Source organism: Felis catus, chromosome D3, assembly GCF_018350175.1.
Source record: "Felis catus isolate Fca126 chromosome D3, F.catus_Fca126_mat1.0, whole genome shotgun sequence".
NCBI classification, from domain to species: Eukaryota; Metazoa; Chordata; class Mammalia; order Carnivora; family Felidae; genus Felis; species Felis catus.
This window is the reverse complement of record NC_058379.1, coordinates 82,927,977-82,942,970: the sequence shown is the minus strand read 5'-3', so window position 1 is coordinate 82,942,970 and position 14,994 is coordinate 82,927,977. Positions and strand designations below refer to the sequence as shown.

The 14,994-nt window shown below is 36.5% G+C and overlaps 1 protein-coding gene across 7 annotated transcripts in view; it reads right to left on the bottom strand.

Moving 5' to 3' along the window:
* The window catches only part of CDH7 (cadherin 7), a 122,994-nt gene that overhangs the window by 48,454 nt on the left and 59,546 nt on the right, over positions 1–14,994 (bottom strand). For all 7 annotated transcript variants that reach the window (XM_019815403.3, XM_023242082.2, XM_045041109.1 and 4 more), the window contains 3 exons: positions 14,365–14,484; positions 7,168–7,335; positions 4,357–4,544 (listed from right to left, as the gene is read on the bottom strand). In XM_019815403.3, the coding sequence (XP_019670962.1) occupies positions 4,357–4,544; positions 7,168–7,335; positions 14,365–14,484 (476 nt within the window). The remainder of the gene's footprint in view (positions 1–4,356; positions 4,545–7,167; positions 7,336–14,364; positions 14,485–14,994) is intronic.

The window sequence follows — 14,994 nt, the reverse complement described above, 5'->3', positions numbered from 1 at the left end:
CCACTGAAGCTAATTTAGGAAACAACACACCGTGGAAAAAGAGACAGAAGTAAAGGAAAAATTTGTACATTATCTGTGACTTGTTTATACCAAGCAAAAAAAAAAAATAGTGATGGACTCACTGAAAAATGTCTTTGACATACATATATTCCAAGAACATTGCTCTGATAACTATAAAAAATCAAAGCAAACAGAAAATACTCCCAAGCGAACATGGCCTTTGCCTCTTTGATCAAGACTATCATGCGGTGACATGTACATTACTATCAACTTCCTTCAGAGACTGTCAATTTCTTACTTCCTTTTTAAGACCTTAAATTCATCTCTACTCTTGGCTATTCACACACAGGTAAGTTTATACGTTGATAAGCAGAGAGCCTATACATATGCACACATGAGCATAATGATTAAAATGACAGAAGGATCTACTTAAATATATACAGTAACAATGGGCTGAATTAATTGGAAAATATAATCTGAAATTCAGAAGTCAACTAGAGTTACTGTATTAACCTTATGACAGTCAGCCTTTAATTCCAAATTTGTGCCTTTCACGGTCAAATAAGGGAAACATCTTTGTTCCATTTTGAGGAACGTGCCTCCACAGAGGGATTAATTGAATTGGATCCTTGAAAGAAAAATGTAATAATAAGAAAAAAGAAGAATTGGAAAGGTTGTCAGTTTCCTCCACTATACATCAACAAACAGCCTTGTATGAAATGCTGAAATACAAACTTGACTCTGGGGATTAGCCCCTCATCACTTCAAGTAGTCGACAAAGGACACATTTCAATAACAAGATGGTAAACCCGGGAGCTCAGAAATCCTTGCGGCCGAGTTGAAGGTTCGAAGGAAACTGCGTATTTGAACTCTTTCTCCCCAGTGGTGGATGGGTGTGGGCCACCTTTCGGATCCTTCTACAGTAATGCTTTATTATTTCGTGGCTTTGGCGTCATTCTGAATTTCTTAAGGTATGAATATAAGGAGATTATGAAGATAGCACAGAATCGGCCAGAAGAAGCTTAAATATGCTGTTTGACAGTGACCATGTGACCCACCAAACACCATCTGTTGGCAGGAGAGGAATGTGTACTTGTCCTTCACAGGAAATGCGTCTTGAACACACATCCTTTTCTACTGCACTGTGACTCTATGGTAATGAATTTTAGAAAAGCAAAACTGCGTCGTTAACCCCTGCTGAGGTCTTGTATTGCAAACGGAAGTATGTTAGAGACAGGACTGACATATCTCAAAGGAAAAGTAGAAAGCTAAAGGACACCCCCTGTAAATTAGGATATGAGACTGCAAGCAGAACTTCTAAGTGGGGGAAAAAAAACAGTGTTCATTCACATGGAGGAATATTTATGTTGACACTTTGTGAATTTTGAAGCCCTGCAGAACTGCTCGCCAAGGTTATCATTAAATCATTCATAAATGGCCAAAGAACCAGCTTGTACGGCACTTTAACTGTGAATCACTGTATTTTTGTCATAATTTTTAAACAACACAAACTATGTAATCACGTTTATTCCTAATGTATAGAGGGAATATTTAAGTTGCGGAAAACTAATTCTGTGGCAATACCTACAAAAACCTTTAGCCTTGTGGATTCTGCCTATTTGGTCCTATTTATAAACATTTTTTATACAAGACAGGGGGCAATAATAGCATAACTTAAAGTAATCTTCCACAGTTCTGTACATATTTCTCTTTTACTAATGTATCTTCTTTAAAAAGACAGTTTTCCTATTCTTCGCTCTCTGCTCTTAAGTTCACTCTGTGCAAAGTGTAACACATGTAAATGTCTCAAAATATGACAATTTTCTCAAACTGGAATAAATCGCATTATAATCATGACAGTGCATTGTTTATGAAAAAACAAATAACTGAAGTTTTATTATACTACAGAGTCGAGAGAAAACAAGTTCAGGTGATTATGAAGCACGGTTCACAGGTACAAAATAACCTAATTCCAAGAGAAATGACTATCTGAATGGAGACAATGGGACTCGGTTGTCCAAACGCGAAATAATCTTTAGAGGTGTTCACAATCATCAGAATAAACACATACATCAAATCCTAGCAGCACCTGGTTGTAAATGTTTTCCTATAGTTAGGAGAGACTAAAAAACCTATCACAAAAAGGGTCATTTTTATGGATTCCCCATAGCATTCTATTGTTTTCCTAAATGAAAATTTTAAAATAGTCTAAGAACAACGGAAGAATGCTTCCTTTGTCTTCTTTCAGAATTTCCCGGTTTTAGTAAGAATGCTCTCGTGACTCAGTTTCAAAAATCCATTCTGGATTTCACGGATGATTTCACTACTCTCTAGTACAGAAAGAATACTGAATTTATGGGACTCATACAGGTTTTTGCTCACTGTACTCCCTGTGAGGAACTTCTGGAAGCATTTTACCTGGAATGAAATACAGACGCCAATTTCACTGAAATTGACTACTGTAGCTCTTATATTGAAAGCTCTTGTTAATTCTAAAAATCCTTCAATGAATTCTTTGGAATTTCTAAATATATAACCTCCTTAATGATTATTTTACTGCCTCCTATCACTTTGTCGCATCACTCCTATCTCCTTAGTATAAGGGAGATTGTTTTCAATCTAGTTGGACTAATAAAGTGGTTTTGAATTTTGAACAGCAATTTAAACAAAAGATGGATTTGAGAAGCTAGAAACAGGTTGTGAGCTCGGGAGCTTTTAAAATAGTTTTGGAGTGAGTAATGATAACCAACCTTAGGATAGTGCTAAAGGCAATAGAAAAATACAAATAAACCTACAGCCAAGAGCTAATATGGCTGAAAAAGGAGAAAGAAGAGAAGTTAGAAATGACTTCAGAGCTTTAAATTTAAAAAAGAAAACAAAAAAAGTATCCTATTTGACTGTGACCAGAATTACCAATTCTCTAAAACTTCAAAAAATATTAAGAAATTGGACATAATTTTATTACTGCAACAAATATCAAATATATATTTGTGTATATGTTTTTCAATGATTTATGCTCTCTTTATAATATATGAAATGCACGTGTTCAACAAAAATAATTTCAGTATATATTAAAAATTTTTCAGTATGAACAGACGGATTTCAGATGAATATTTCAGCTGAATCTTTGAAATCTCTGAGCAGCACTGTACTTTACTGCATTTCTTTTATTTTAGACAACAAAACATTTTGCCAACAGTTGGCCTGGCCTAGTTATTAAAACTTTTTTACACAGATTGTCACCAGCTGAGCTAAAACAGCAGCTGTCCACTGGAAATAATTGCAGAAATGTTTTGCCCATTGGCCTGAAATCAAACATATGTTTTCCGGTAACAACTAAAATATAACTTTCTTTATTGACATGTGTTAATTATCCAGGAGTGTTAATTACAGAGTTATACACCTGGATTGTCAGACTGGCATAAAATTCCATTATTTGGGGGGTGGGATTTTCACGTTTTAATTTTCAGTCCTTAGTTGAGACAATAAGACTATATTCTGTAACAATTCTTTTTTCCCTTTTTTTAAAATTTAACAGTTGTCAAAGATCATGTCTATACAGAGCAAAGGGAGTAAACAGCTCATTTTCTCCCATATCTAATCAGTGTTGGAAGCTAATTTAAATATACTATGACAAACAGTCTTTAGTTAGGATTATAATAATTTTCTATCTCCTCTGCACTTATACTTAAGGGATTATGATAGGCTTCACAACTTTTCATGCTCTGTTTGTATGAATTCTTTAAGTACTTCAATTAGCATAAACTTTAAAAAGGAATAACTGATAATGTAGCAAGTCTTCAACACTTTGGTCACTATTTCCAAGTTTGTACTTTTTTTCACAGAGATGGAGTGTTTGTCTAGTTTGCTCACGAAGACTTGTGGTTGATTTTAGGGTTTCATTCTGGGAATAGTCAACAAAGAAACATCTTCCCCTCTCCATTAGGACATTTGAAACAGTACATTTGTGGGGTGCCTGGGTGGCTCAGTTGGTTAAGCCTCTGACTTCAGCTCAGGTCATGATCTCATGGTTTGTGAGTTCAAACCTGGTGGCAGGCTTTGTGCTGACAGTTTGCAGTTAATGTGCCAGTGGGCCTTATGGTCACAGAACGTCAATAAGTCTATCCTCTTACTTAGAGAACAGACTTGCAGGGCATGATTACGAATGCCATTTGCGATTCTCTATGATTCTGACACCTAAAAGTAAACGCATAGCTTTCTTCCTAAAGATAACATAACAATATTTCCATATGGCCATTCATTTTGTCTAATACATTCTTCCACCAAAGTAAACGTGGTTCTTAGTATGCTCTGTGGTGTCACCCTCCCAGAAAATAAGAATAAAGAAAATATTACCTTCTGTATAGTAATGATTCCTTCCTGTGTATCTTTGTCAACAGAAATCTTGAAAATCCCTAATCCGTCACCATCCACGATTTTGTATTCCATTTCAGCATTAGCTCCTATATCTGCGTCAGCTGCTTTGATTCTGGCCACAACAGAGGCCACTGGCAATGATTCTGGGACATTATACTGGTAAGACCCTGCGAAATTCAAATCAAGAATTGAACACGCTTTATACAAAAGCTAACCAATAAAAACTATTTGGTTCTTTTGCATCATCCTTGCTTAATTTGTGTTCATAGTTCATAAAAAAGATGCTAAGGCAATATCAGATAAATGACGAGTTTCATAGAGACTCGAGAAATCTCATGGTGATGGTTAGATAATCACTATCTAACAGCAGAAACAGTCTGAGGAAAGGTGTGAGAAGAATCTCGATTCCTGTTTTTCTAGTGGTGGGAAATACGCTTCTTTTAATAATGAAATATATTTAAAACAATTATGAAGAAGATTACTAGATAACCAGTGAATCGACATAATTAAAATATAATTACTGTAAATATTAAAAACAAAAATTGTATAGCTTAGGTTTCCAATGGGCAAATACAGGTCTAAATAGTACCGATGAATTATTGTTAGAATTTACATCACAGTGTCTGTTACTATGAAAGTGTCAGAAAACTGGGCCAGGGAGTTGATGAAAGACAATATTGGTCTTGTTTTAGCTCATAGATTTATCAGGAAGGATTATCTTTGTGGGTTTATGTAGAAGTGATTTGGAACACAACGGCACAAGAGCAGAGGCCGTATTATTCAAACAAAAGGAAAGAGAAGCAAAAACAGAGAAGCTTTTCAAACTTTCATTTGTAAAAATTCCTCTTCACCATTCTCAAAGTCAAAACAAAAAAAAAAGTTTGGGAAGCAGATGACCATGACCATGGACCATCCCTTTGAAACAAGAAAACCCCTAGAAACAGTTTTCCCTGATCTTCTATTTTTTCCTGCTTTTTCCACCTATTCCATTCCCTTCTGGTTGTTAAACGCGGTGCATTTTCACTTTCTTATGAAAAGACTCTCTTCGAGAAGAACTGAAAAAGGAAAATGTATCCATATGAAGGGACCACGTGTTCAGTTCAGAATTACTATTGTTGGCAATTTTCTAAATTTTGTGACAAGTTACTGATTAAAAAAAAATAATAATAATGACAAGAGATGCTGATGACTTTCAAGTGATCTCTTTCACACATCCGTAAGAGACCTTAGTAAAATCCAGAAATTTCAAGGTTAGAATATTAGCTACAGGCAGTCCGGAAAATCTGAGCCTTCGCTCCTTGCCTTCCCTCACTTTAATGAGCAGGAGAGTATCTAGAGTAAGCTACAAAACCTGTACTGTGTCTTATCCAATCATGACAACTGGAATAACACAAATCCTAAGTATCAATTCTTATCACTGTAGGCTTAAAGAAGAACAGTTAATTTGATTGTGAGCCCAATATAATTATATGATTGTTTTGTTTATTCTACAAAACCTTCCTCTCTTTTCCCATTATAAGGTATCCAAGGCACAATTAAGGGTAAGTTTATTTTTTATGAATGCTGAATTTCAAGTAATTTCACTTTGTTTTGTGTGGAGGCATTAAAAAGTGTGTTGTATAGGGGCGCCTGGGTGGCTCAGTCGGTTGAGCATCCGACTTCAGCTCAGGTCATGATCTCACGGTCCGTGGGTTTGAGCCCCGCATTGGGCTCTGTGCTGACAGCTTGGGGCTTGGAGCCTGCTTCTGATTCTGTGTCTCTCTCTCTGTCCCTCTCCCCCTCATGCTCTGTCTCTCTCTCTCTCAAAAATAAATAAATAAATAAATAAATAAATAAATAAATAAATAAACAAACAAACAAACATTAAAAAAATTTAAAATGTCTGTTGTAAATAATATAAATATAAAAAATGTGTAAAATAAAAATGAAACATCCACAGATGGAATATTTGCTGGAAAATATAGCAACTTCATGTTTACAGAGAAAGCTTCCTTGTTTGAGTTCATTGGTTTCTGAGATCTGTAAGGGAGCTTAATTTCCCATTTCTGTAGAACAAACATTTTAGAGATATTGTAGCCTATACAATTTCCTTAATTTTCCTAAGCGTTGTAAAGAAATACTGCACACACACAAAAAAAAGAAAAAAAAAAAAACTAAAAGAGACTGAGATGAAATGCTTTTATATAATCAAGACATATCTACCTAGATTTTTTTTTCCTTTTCCTTGGCTGAGTCAAAAGCCACTTTGGTCATAGAAACTAAATTGAGGCCATATGGTTTTCTGGTTCTTTGAACTGACTTTTGAAACACTGAACGTTTGCACAAGAAAGAGGCGGTCGAATTGCTGTAGGAATGTTTAATGTGCATGAAGTGGTAAAAAAAAAAAGTGTAGAGTAAAAAATGAAAATGCTGCATGTTCTTCTATGTTTCTCTTTAAAAATAAATCAATACTGTCAGTGTACAGAATGTATGTATTTGAATGTTACTAATTGGCAACAATCTCATAATTACAGAATGTGTGCAAAGAAGATCTTAGAATGAACAGATGAATCTATAAACAAACTTAGTAACTGTCCGGTATTAAAAATGTGGAACCAAAGAAAAACCATAATATATTGAAGACAGAAGTAATACAAAGATAGGATTTCCACACTTCTGAATTAAAACCACGCCCCTGTAATAAGATAATTACTTGTTTGAAAAGCATTTGGAAAAATTCCCTTTGAGAGACATTTGTATAGACTGGCAAGGAAAATTAGGGGACTTGGAACATTTAACAAACCAGCTTACTTCGAGGAAAGCGAGGTGGGTTATCGTTGACATCAGTTAGGGTCACGGTGACTGACGTAGTTCCTGAGAGTCCTCCATTTTGACCAACCATATCCTTTGCCTGAATAACAAGCAAATACTGGTCTTTAGCCTCTCTATCCATGTTTGGAAGGGCGGTCTTGATGACTCCTGTAAAATTTCAAATCCCAGTAAAACGCATCATGAATCATTGCATTTATACTGGCGAAGAACACTGACAGAGGTAGCAAGTCGCTCTTGAGTTGTTGCCTTTTGTTGTTTTGCTTATTTTAAATAATCTTAACGCATATTAAAGACCAGGGGGCACAATAATTATACACAATATTACAAAACATAGAGAATGCTATAACATGGACAAGCAGGGCTTCTAGATACTGGAGAGAGAGAGAGAGATGATGTTTAGATTTTATGAAAATATGGTTCAGGAAATACCAACTTATAAATAAGTAACATGAAGTCCTTATCTACAATGATGGGCAGTTACCCATATAGGTACATGGTCACGAAACTCTCCTTTTCTTCTCTTTCACGCTCTCCAACAACTTCATTCACAGGTGACATGAAATCACCAAAAACCTTTCAGTTATGGTTCCTACCACCTCTCTTTGAGCAAAACAACTCAAATAGTCTACAAAGAAAAAAATGAGAATGATTTACATTTATTAACAAAAACACCATTTCAACCTATGGCTATGTTTGTGGATGTGGTTATGATGCAGGATGATCTTATGCTATACTGAAAGATCTGACAAAGCACCAAAGATGAGAACAACTATGTTAATATAAATCAGCAACAGTGAAAACATTCATGTGTTTTGTTGTTATTTGCTTCTAATCAGTTGCATTGAATATTGATCACCCTTAAGGCTTCAGATGTATGAGAAATTGATCCCAGAGTTTCATGATGCCCAATGGAGAAACTTGACAGAATAATCATTGTTGCACTGAACTGGTTGTTTTATATTAATAACTATTTAATTATTGCATAGGTATGTTAGGCAATAATATTTAATTATGGGGTGGAATTTAGTTTAATCATGTATATATAAATATATAAATTATATGTGTGTTATATACCTAACATACTTAGTACATGTACACAAAGGTGATATCAACAAAAAACCTATTTAAAAACGATCTATATAGACCTTGAAACTCGCAATATGAGGTCATCTTTAAGATTTCTTGCAGTTTCATCGTTTCCAACAGACTGTCTTACTAATCCACGTAGGACCATAGCTTGAAAGATGTCTAATGTATTTTATTAAACAGAATCTACCTTTTAGGGGGAAGTCAGAATTTAAATCCTCACTGATTCAGACCTGACAAAGAGAAACTCTGGTACTCTGCTCTTCTCATACCAAGTTGCTTGATGGAGGATGGTTCTTTGGAAATAAAATAACTGAAAACAGCTCTTTAAATTGGGATGGATGTTCTTTCTTTCCTCATGGTTAGCACAAAAGGTTATATTCTCCAAATTTATAACTTTTTCAGGGCTGCCAATTTAAATAGTTTAAGGGCTGCTAATTCAACATACACATATAATAATGCCGCGTTACATTTTATATATGTGTTACATTTCATATACAGTTTGTGTTATATTTTAGCACGAAGTATAAGCCTAGGTGACACTAAACTAGGCCTGCCCTATACTTTACGATATTCTACAGTATGGTAACTGTTCTAGGCATGGGAAACAGACGAGAAAAACTTTTCGATAGCATAGTTAAAAGTTAAGCAATTTGTTATCAGTTCCAAGATTCCAAGTTAAACAGCACTAAAACTATCTTAAGTAACCATACTTTTGTTTAGTCTGAGCACTAGATAGCAAATACACATCCCCCCCACACATACACACATCAACAGCACATCCGTATTTTAAGTGCTTAGATTACCCTTCTTTGAGTTGGGCAGTTTTGTTTTGTTTTTAAACGTTAACCACTTTCTCTTATTGGGCACCTCTGCTACAAACACAGCAATACAAGGTCTCTTTAAGTAACTCCTTCACTGAAGTCTTTGGCTCTCTACATACTGCTTGTGTTTAATATATGACATATCCAAGAGACATGAAAATCGAAGGAACCAGTCATTTGGTTCAGTTGGTAAGTGTCTAACACATATTTTTCTTGGTGTCATCACGGTTCTATGAATATTATATATTTGTTCTTCAATACTTCTGTTAACCCCAATTCATAAAACAGTGAGCACTGATCTCAGTAATAATGAGCATAAATAATCTTTGTCTAAGAGTTCTGGGACTTAAACCTCTTCATTTTGTTTTCCTTTCTTATGTTTCTCATGTTAATCATCCTTTATTTATTTCTAACCTTTTTTTTTCTTCTAAATAAATTGAGGATTGGCCATCTTGAATACTGGAGCATTAAGTGTGTATCATTAGATGACAAAATATTAATGAGTTATGTTTAGAATCATTTCCCATTCTTTTTTTTTAATTTCTACGCATCTCTTATTTTTCCTTCTAATATCAATAGGTACAAGTGAACTTTCGTCCTCGCACCTTTATTATGTTGTGGAGAGAGCCCTTAATATCTCAACTACTCAACAAGGATAACACTGTATCCTTTCATGGTTTTGCTTGGTGGCATTATGTTTGTAAGGAAATATAGCACTATTAAGAAAGTCTGGTATTCAAAATTACTCACTGATTTTTCACACCTCTAATCGTTTCTTTACATGTAATCCTATAAATAGCACTTTTCTAAAGCAAAAATCATCACAACGTTTGCAGAGTAATCCAGGTAGTAAAGGTAATTTCTAAATACCTCAAATATTAAGCATATTTTTGACAAGACTGGAATAATTGGGAGAGAAATGAATTTACATCAGGACATTCAAAATATATTTCCAGTTCGATGACTTTTGCTGGCTTTTTACTTTTAAGTAAAATTGTCTACATTTGGAAAAGAATTCTCATACACTGGAGTCGATTTGCACTTTGCTATATATTAGGGACACACACATACGGCAAATTGTTCACTCTGTAACTCTGAAGTCGTAAAGGCTAGTCTTTTCTAACCAGATCCCTGTAGCTCCGTGAGATTTTCATGGAAGACAACAATATTATTTAATTTCAATAATCAGTCATTTTAAGCCCCTTATGATGAGAATATATCCTGTAGCTCTTCAAAAGAGAGATGAGCTCAGATGTTAAGCTCCCTGAAATAATCAGTTTTCTATAGATGTATCGTCTGACCCAATCACCCAGAACTTTTCATTTGTTTATAATCCATGGTCACAAAAAGTACTGGGCATAGGAAACATAAATTTATCCTCATTACTGCTGAACATCTCTCTGGCTTTTGAGTCTGGGAATAAATTTTCAGATGATTCTCTGCCTACCAGCCACTGATGATTTTTGGTTTTTTTAAAGCATATTCTTTTACCATGAAATCTTCTAAAGAATTTATATATGTCTTAAATGTAACAGATAAGAGCCGGTTCTGAAATCGACCCCAGTTTAGAGAACCAAACAATCACTGAAGCCAGGCGTCTGCACACTCAGGCCTTGGGCTGGTCTCAGTTGATTCGGCAACCACGTGACCCAGGTGACACGGGGCTGCGGGGCTTCATGCGGTGCGGATCTGGGACGCATTAGATGTACCTGCTGAATCTCTTCCTATTAGTTTACACTCTTTCCTAAATTGTGCCTCTAGGCCTTGTTTATATTAGGTTGGTCTATCGATAAGCAAAGCATGTGAAACAGAGCCAAAAAAGCCAGAGAAGAGCCAATGATAGTAAACATGGAAGCTTCTGAAGCAGTAAACTTCAAATAAAGAGTCGCTGAGGAATGGACTCTTCCAACCTGTGAGAGGATGTCCTCAGCAAGCCCTGATGGGAGTGAGGGCCCTCCACACCTTGAGCCACACCACAGAATGGAACGCAGTCGAAGGCCATACTTGGGAGGCAGGCTTCATTGTGACTAAATTACTTGCATAAAATTACGACTTAACCAGTAGGCATGTCACATATGACGTGTGTATCACGCAGTTACACCTCTCACGTTTAAGAAGAAACTCCTAAATGACAAGTGGCGTTGCCCGTTCAATCCACTTTCCAGGGCCAGCCTCGTTGGCCACGTGCCCTTTGCAGGCACACAGGTCCCATGCTTGGTTTCTTGCTCTGCTGATAACATCTTGAAATCCTATTAATTTTAGAAGACGGCGCCTGCTTTTCCATGTTGAACTGCAAATTATGCAGCCAGTCCTGCCCCATATCAAATAGGCAGAAACACGGGATCTATTTGCTTGCAGGTTACAGAGTAGATGAGCACCTGAGAATGACCACGAGCTTCTTAGAAGTTTGTCGCCATCACGGAGACAGGGGATGGGCATCTCTACAGTCCTTTTAATGCTGCCTTATCCTCCTCTTAGCGCCATTCCTTTAGCTTGTTAGAGCAAATTGTTAACGTTGGCTTTTGCAGCTACTTGCGTTCTTGTTTTATGGATGGAGAAATGAAGGTAGAACATACAGTTACCCTCTGGTCACATGGGTTGTGAGTAGTGCGACAGGTGAAATATGTGACTGGAGGTTTTAGCCATGCTAGGTTCATGATGTGTGGTTAATAAACGGTAGTGGGTATTGTCAATATTAGAAAAGAGAAAACCAAAGTTAAACTTACAGAAATGTACCTAATAGTGATGCTCTGTGCCTTATTTTCACAAATACTGGAGTTAGCATATTTTCAGTGTTTTTCCTATCAAACATTTTACTTTCTTCTCAAAAACTCTTCCATTTAAAGGTTTAGAAAAATCACATTATTTCTCACATAGATACAAATCAGACTGACACCGAATATGAAGACTAAGTTAAACTTCATTTACAGATCTCCATGCCCTTAAGGATTGAAAACTTTCCATTTCTGTCAAAAAAAAATACATTTGTGCAAATAATACACTATCCATACGAGAAATTAGCAGAGGATAAAAATTCCCAGAATCTGTCTGCACTAATGACTCTAGAAAGAGAAGTCCCAATGATTACCATAATTACAGTATGAAAAAGTCTAAACAAAATTAAACTAAATTCATCTCCTACTCTACACGATCCTTGAGATTCTGAAATTAAAATTAATTTGAAGTACTAATCATGTGATCCCACGACACAGACTATTGTCCACTTAATCAGAGGCCTTACCTCCACTGGACTTCAGAAAAAAAACTATTATCTTACCACAAACCTAAAATCACCGGCCAATCAAGAGTTCCCGCAAAATATTGAACCCTAGGGATGAGTGTCTGCTATTTTTGGACAGGTTATATAATGCAGAAGTGTATAATTTGTGAGCAAATTGTCAGAAACTTGTCAATGTCTTTGTAGGCTGTAAAGAGTAGATATATAAGGGAATGGGTGGGTGTGTGAATTTAGGCTTCTCAGATCTATCGTTAAATCTAAGCACATATTCCATAGTCACAGGATTCATATCACCAATCAAATACTTTTGTTTACTTCTCCATCAATACTTGCTTAATCGGAACTGTTTCTTCTCTATTAGACTGTCCAGGTGGCTTCAACACTCTACCACCATATTGGTATGAAGGATGCAACGCGGTCTCTGTAAAAATCCTAATGGTGAGCTAGGATCGGATTTTATTTTTCTGTTCCTGCAGACCTTACCCCTGTCGTTCTCAGAAGACACTTACACTATGGATCCTCCATAGTGATTTGAAAATGAATCAATATTACCATTTACAAATATGGAACACAGTATGAGTAGCATTCAAATCAGCATCGAAGGTCACAGGTACTCTCCAATATTCCTAATCATAAGCTTGGCTGTTTGAAAAATAATTTTCTTCATGATGAAGACAAAACAGTTACAACATGGACAAATTCTGGATTTCATGGTGGTGAGGAAAATCATCGGCTCAAACCACCCATCTCCACACCCCCCCACCAACACGCAGAGCCAGAAAAGCAGAACCGATAAACCATTATTTTCTATCCAAGATAACAGCACTCCAAATTATGGTCTTACTTAATGTAAATTATTCCAGCTCCAGAGCAAAACAGAACACCTAGCCAACCAACCACATATTCCACACAGTCAGGCTCTCAACTCATAAAAATATGTTTCTCTTCTAAAATTAAAAAAAAAAAAAGAATCAACTTAATTTTTGATTGGGCAGCTCATCATCCGAATTGCTACATTTAAACTAATTTCCCTGACAAGCCATACAGAGAAAGACAGATGCCATATGTTTTCACTCTTATGTGGATCCTGAATAACCTAACAGGAACCCATGGGGGAGGGGAAGGAAAAAAAAAAAGGAGGTTAGAGTGGAAGAGAGCCAAAGCATAAGAGACTCTTAAAAACTGAGAACAAACTGAGGGTTGATGGGGGGAGGGAGGGAGGGGAGCGTGGGTGATGGGTATTGAAGAGGGCGCCTGTTGGGACGAGCACTGGGTGTTGTATGGAAACCAATTTGACAATAAATTTCATATATTGACAAAAATAAAAAATAAAAACATAAACTAATTTCCCTGAGTAAACCAGACTCCAGACAGATAAACAGAACCTACTACCTACTCCACTACCTGGCAGGGAGATTTTTGCTTGGGATTTAAATTTAACTGCCTGAGATTCCTTTGTGAATGAGTTAGAGGAGGCAAGACAAAAATAACACGTGACATAAATAATCAAGATTTTCTTCTCTTGTCAGGAGACAGCAGCTGCAATACTTTTTAAATATATAATACTCTGTTTAGTTCTGCTAGAAATTCTGATAAATGTAATAAAATATTCTTAAAAGATGTTAATGCCACTATAAATCATCGGCTGTTTCTTCCCACAGGACACCCACTGAGAAAAGCCCAGTAATAACGTAGCGTCCGTTATCAGTACCAAGTATATCGCATAAAAACAACTAATGGGGCACCCAGGTGGCTCTGTTGGTTAAGCATCCGACTTCGGCTCGGGTCATGATCTCACAGTTTGTGAGTTTGTGCCCCACATCCGACCCTGTGCTGACAGTTCGGACCCTGGAGCCTGCTTCAGATTCTGTGTCTCCCTCTCTCTCTGTCCCTCCCCGCCCCCCACCTCTCAAAAATAAATCAAGATAAAAAATAAATAAGAGGGTTTTTTAAAAAAATCACTAATATTAATTCTATGCCAACAGATAAATGACGACGTTACACGAAGAGGCACATTTCACTTTTTACCTGTCTTTGGTTCCACTGAGAAGTATGGCTGTCCTTGCAGAATGCTGTAGACCACTCGGGCACTGTTGCCATATGTAGGATCATCAGCATCCGTTGCTGTCACTTGTACCACTGAGGTCCCTACATGCCAATCCAAAAAACCAATGAATTAAAAATTTCCAAATGCCACAACACAGCAGAACCCACACACTGCTGAAGATTCTCCATTAGATTTGTTTTGAATTCTTTTCTTTTTTTTTCTTACTTCAAGGCAAATGAAAAATGGACATGTGGTTTGTAGATGACACACCCAAAATGATGATAAATGCTAATGAAGCCCTCAGAAATATTTAAGGGGTACAAAAATATGTTAGCAAAAAAGTAAGATTGATGATGCGCATTACGAGTATACTCAGAACTGGATGGGACTCGAATTTTCGGCCTCTCATCCATCAGGGGCAGGTAACAAGTTTTTATCAAAAGCAATCTCTTCAAGTCTCAGTTAGTGTCCAGAAGGCAGTGTGACAAGTAACAGCATCTTGACACCCAAGTCGCTGAGGCGGTCTCACTGTTAGAGCCGAGGAGAGCCAGGCAGAAAAGGAAACTTCACTCACTGAATAAACAATTTCTGATGGATACACTTAACTGGAT